The sequence below is a fragment of the Phoenix dactylifera genome, chromosome 1 (assembly GCF_009389715.1).
Source record: "Phoenix dactylifera cultivar Barhee BC4 chromosome 1, palm_55x_up_171113_PBpolish2nd_filt_p, whole genome shotgun sequence".
NCBI lineage: Eukaryota > Viridiplantae > Streptophyta > Magnoliopsida > Arecales > Arecaceae > Phoenix > Phoenix dactylifera.
Window position 1 is genome coordinate 31622664 of NC_052392.1, and position 5024 is coordinate 31627687.

General features: G+C 38.7%; 1 protein-coding gene across 1 annotated transcript; it reads left to right on the forward strand.

Annotated features, from left to right (window-relative positions):
* Window positions 1-261: 261 nt before the first annotated feature.
* Window positions 262-4686, forward strand: LOC103704386 (pathogenesis-related thaumatin-like protein 3.5). The gene is made up of 3 exons (XM_008787649.4): window positions 262-615; window positions 1241-1910; window positions 4383-4686. Exons 1-3 carry the CDS (start codon window positions 561-563, stop codon window positions 4510-4512), a joined length of 855 nt encoding a protein of 284 aa, XP_008785871.1. The 5' UTR covers window positions 262-560; the 3' UTR covers window positions 4513-4686.
* The last annotated feature ends 338 nt before the right edge of the window (window positions 4687-5024 follow it).

Consider the following 5024-nt stretch of genomic DNA (forward strand, 5'->3'; position numbering starts at 1 on the left):
GTTAACCAATAAAATATTTTTATTTGGTCAACCCCGTAGGTAACTTGTATATAGAAGCATACCCAAAGATATTGTAAGTTTTCCGACAAGTCCCTGGAAAGAACAAAAGAAAATCTGATAAGCTTTTCTATTTCTAGAATGCAAACGCGTAAGAATATTTTTGTTTATCAGCCATTCAGCCGTGGGCACGTCAGGGACCTGGGACTTCTTTAAAGCTCAACGAGACAAAAACAAAAGAATAAACAAATGGGAGAACAGGATCCGAAGGAACCTGCAAGAAGGGAAACGGGACCAAAGCGGCAACGGGCAAAACAAAGCAAGAAGGAAAGGAATCTACTTCCCCTTCCCCTTCCCCTTCCCCTTTCTCCTTCCCCTTCCGTTGCCACAAGCAAAGGTAGCCCTGTTGATCCCTTAATCGATCCCCACGTATTCTTCCTTCTCCGCCTTATTTATACTGTATATATTGTGCTGCATATATTATTTACGAGTTACAGTTATATCTTAGATCTCCCTATCGTTGGAGAAAAAGGGATATAGAGGTGTTGTTTATTTGAAGGGAGATGGATTACACCCATAGAAGAATTCTCTTGACAGTCCTCTTATTCATTTCATCAGGTACTGGTCCTTTTTCCCCTTGTATGCCTTCAATCTTAAGCCATCTTCTTCTTGCTTCTGGTCTCTCGGGTGAGCTATAGTTTCTTCTTCTTGTTCTTCTTCTTCTTCTTCTATAGTACCTTGAAGCTCCATGAGATGTCCTCCTGTGTCTGCTTCATTGCTGATGAGTTTCTTATCCTAGCCAGTACTTTTTCCCTGGAACATATCCTTGGAGCCTCGGAGTCATAGATTTGGTGGCTACAACCATACATTCTATAGCAGCACTCTTCTTTATTTCAAATATAAATAAGCATACCTCTCTGTGATCATAGTTTCTGTAGTTTGGTATCATAATTAGCTGATTTGTTGCTTGGATTCGTAGTTTTGTAACTTTCTCAATATTCTTATTGAATAGGCTTCAATTAATTGCATTAAATTCCTTTTATTCATTTATTCGTTCACTTTAACTTTTTTTTTTGGTTAAAAAAATGTGGAGAACTTACTGATGAAATCATGCATTTTTTTTATTTTTCTTATTATTTTAACTTAGATAAAGAAATGAAAGCAAAAGAGTTATTTATATTATATTTATCTTTACAATTTTCCTTTTTTTTCTTAATTAGATTTCTAATTTCTTTTTTTACAGGGGCAAAATGGGCAGAGGGGGCAAGAGTGTTTACGCTGGTGAACGACTGCATGACGACGATTTGGCCGGCGATCACCCCGGGTGAGAACTTCAACGGGGGCGGGCTGGCCCTCCGGCGGGGCCAGTCCGTGGTGTTCAACGCCCCGGTCGGGTGGTCCGGCCGGATCTGGGGCCGGACCGGGTGCAACTTCGACCAGGCCGGCAACGGCTCGTGCCAGACCGGCGCCTGCGGCACCACCCTCAAGTGCGGCGCCGCCGGCAAACCCCCCGCCACCCTCGCCGAGTTCACCCTCGCCTCCATGGACTTCTACGACGTCAGCCTCGTCGACGGCTTCAACCTGCCGATGACGGTGACGCCCGTCAACGGCAAGGGCGGCAACTGCTCCTCCGCCGGCTGCAACAGCGACCTGAGGAACAACTGCCCCTCGGAGCTCGCCGTGAAGGCGGACGGGAAGACGGTGGCGTGCCGGAGCGCGTGCGACGTGTTCGACACCGACCAGTACTGCTGCAGGGGAGTGTACGGGAATCCGGTCACCTGCCAGCCGACGTTCTACTCCAAGAAGTTCAAGCAGGCTTGCCCGACGGCTTATAGCTATGCATACGACGATCCTACCAGTATTTTTACGTGCATCGAGGGGGATTACATCATCACCTTCTGCGCCCCCGGCAGGTAATGATTCATAAATAAATAGTAGCAGTTGCTCTGCTTCTTATATTAATTTTGCTTTGTTTATTCTCTCTTGGCTTCCAATATTGCTGGCTCCTCATATTGCATGAAGGAATAAAATGAATTTATTCTTTCTATTGATAAAATGAACACGGAATAGTTTTTGTCAGGGTTAAAGTAGAATAACTTTATTCTGTCTTTTGGCTAATACATCTTTGTTTCTTTCTTTTAAAAAGAAAAAATAGTTTGCCAAGAAAAGAATTCTGAAAAAGACATTTAGCGGGATAGAACAAAAAAGAAAATATCTGATTTTTTTTAAATTTTTAAAAGGAGAGGCTAATCTTAAGCTTTATTTTTTTTTATCGTATATACCCATCCATTTTAATTAGGGTCAAAACCAAACTCTCCCAAGAAAGGAGCGACACCATCAGAGCAAACGCTCTGTACAAATGTTGAGAATGTAATGAGATCAATATGATCTTCTCTAAAATCTATCATCTAAGTGCTTGTGAATTGCTCGGTCAAATCTTTCATTATCGAACTTTTTGAAATAAAATAATGATTGTTGCTATACCCAATATTGACCACTATAATTATACAAAAAGACATCGTTCGAACATGTCATTATTCTACAAATCGTTTTCAAAACGCTGAAATCCATATAAAAGAAAAATGTAGCCTTTTCACTGCATCATAATTCTATAAATAGTAGGAGTTGCTTTGCTTCTTATATTAATTTTGCTCTATTTATTCTTTCTTGGCTTCCATTGCTGGCTTCTCATATTGCATGAAGGAATAGAATGAATTTATTCTCTCTTGATAAAATAAACGTGGAATAGTTTTTGCCAGGGTTAAAGTAGAATAAATTTATTCTGTCTTTTTGCTAATACATCTTTGTTTCTTTCTTTTAAAAAGAAAAAATAGTTTGCCAAAAAAAAAATTCTGAAAAAGACATTTAGCAGGATAGAACAAAAAAAAATCTGTTTTTTTTTATTTTTAAAAAGAGAGACTTATCTTAAGCTTTATTTTTTGTTTATCCTATATACCCATCCATTTTAAGGGTCAAAACCGAACTCTCCTAAGAAAGGAGCGATACCATCAGAGCAAGCACTCTGTACAAATGTTAAGAATGTAATGAGATCAATACCATCCTCTCTAAAACGTCCTGTCATCTAAGTGCTTGTTAATTGCTTGGTCAAATCTTTCATTATCAAACTTTTTAAAATAAAATAATGATTGTTGCTATACCCAATATCGACCACTATTATTATATAAAAAAACATTGTTTGATCATGTCATTATTCTATAAATCGTTTTCAAAACGCTGAAACCCATATAAAAGAAAAAATGTAGCTTTTTCACTGTATCAGAATTCTTTCAGTTGGGTCATAGACACAACCTTCCTCTCACTTCTCCATCCTTTGCCCTCCAATCTCTTGGGTCTTCCTCACTCTTTGCTGGAAATTTGCTAGTGATGATCATCTTTCATTGCCTACCATCAATGGAAATGCTTGAATGCGTCCAGTTTGTGGTGACTTCTGAGGGCATGCGTTCATGGAAACATATATGGGCTCCACAGAAAAAGAGAAAGGTGGTGGGAGAGTGTCGAATCCATCTGAATCTTAGCCTTGGAAGCCTACCAAGAGCTGGTGGTCCAATTAGGGCTTCAATCATAGCACTTTGGGTCTCCTTGACTTGTAAAGCCAATTTGACATACCGTGTGGCCAACTCCATCAGCTCCAGCCCTACCACACCTTCTGTCTTCATCCGGCCCCACAAGGTTCAAGAGGATGAGGAAGGCCTCCTTTTTGTCCTACCCTGGGGTCACTCCACAGACAAAGTCCACATCTCTGGCTCCAAATTTAAAGAACAAAATCTTAGAATTGGGTTCTTATATATTATCATTTTCACCTTTGGAGGGATGCCATACATAGAGGTTGCGATATCTATCAAGGATCATCGGGTAAATGTCTCTATAACTAAACTGTAAAATCATAAAGAGGAGATAGAGATATTAAGCGCGGCTTGCCTAGGCCTCGATCTTGGTACCAGTCCATAACGATAAAAGTGGAATTGCGAGCCAAAGTTTTGCAGCAAAGAGCAGATTGAATGATTTTGGGAGCATGATAAGTATGTGCATCCATATGTCTATGATTTTTCCAAGGCAAGAAGCTTCTAAATAACCAAGTAGCCTCCAAAATCATGCACTGGTTATTATGTGCTGCACTGTGTAATATGATTAAATCTGCTTGCAGTTTTTAGATTTTGACACTTAGTTTGTGTTGAATGCTTACTCTGGGCCATAACGGTGACTTAATTATTGAGATTACAGCTAATGAATTCATTATATTTTCTGTAGTATCTTTCCATCTGCGAGAATGTTTGGTCATGATTTGTTGCAATAGGAAGCATATTCCTCATCGTTGTTGTCGAACATGATTATCGATTGAGATATGCATGGTTCGATTTTTGCAGGAAACAAACAGTGTGCACATATCATGATAATAGGTTGATTTGCAGCGGCTCGAGCCGATCTGCATTACTGATTTGTAAATGGTTCGTTCTGATGCTTTTGTGCATGGTGAGTCTGTGGTCTTGGGTATAAGAGTAATGATCATTTCCTCTCTTTTTTTTTTGGAGTGTGAAGTTTAGGAGCATACCTAAATTTTAGTGTCCTCTGCTTCACACTTGATATTTATTCAATGGATTGGGCTCTGTAAATAAATTATTCTTTCTTTTATTCAAAAAAAATATTCTTTATGAAATACAAAATTCAATATTTGTTGGTGTTGAAATATGGAGCAGAGTGCTAAAAACATTGCTTAAAATAAAATTGTAGAAAATTAATATACTCAAAAATAATAATATATTTTTTTTCTGCGTGATCATAGTCTAAGGACATTTATCTAACATCCTCCAAAAGAAGTCCAAGCTCGACATTTTCCAATGAAGGAAGTCCGACCTTTTTTTGACACCATTGAAAACACAAGAATAATTATTCTCTTATCTTTGAATAATGTGAGAGGAGGAATAAATCCATCTCTATATTTAAGATATCAATGGAGTAGAAAGATTTCCATATCAATAGAATTATATTTACCACAGTTGATTTTAGTT

Coding starts and splice junctions, on each gene's coding strand:
- LOC103704386 (XM_008787649.4), top strand. CDS start 561: ATGGATTACACCCATAGAAGAATTCTCTTGACAGTCCTCTTATTCATT. Junction 616..1,240: donor CCTCTTATTCATTTCATCAG/GTACTGGTCCTT, acceptor CTTTTTTTACAG/GGGCAAAATGGGCAGAGGGG. Junction 1,911..4,382: donor ACCTTCTGCGCCCCCGGCAG/GTAATGATTCAT, acceptor CGATTTTTGCAG/GAAACAAACAGTGTGCACAT.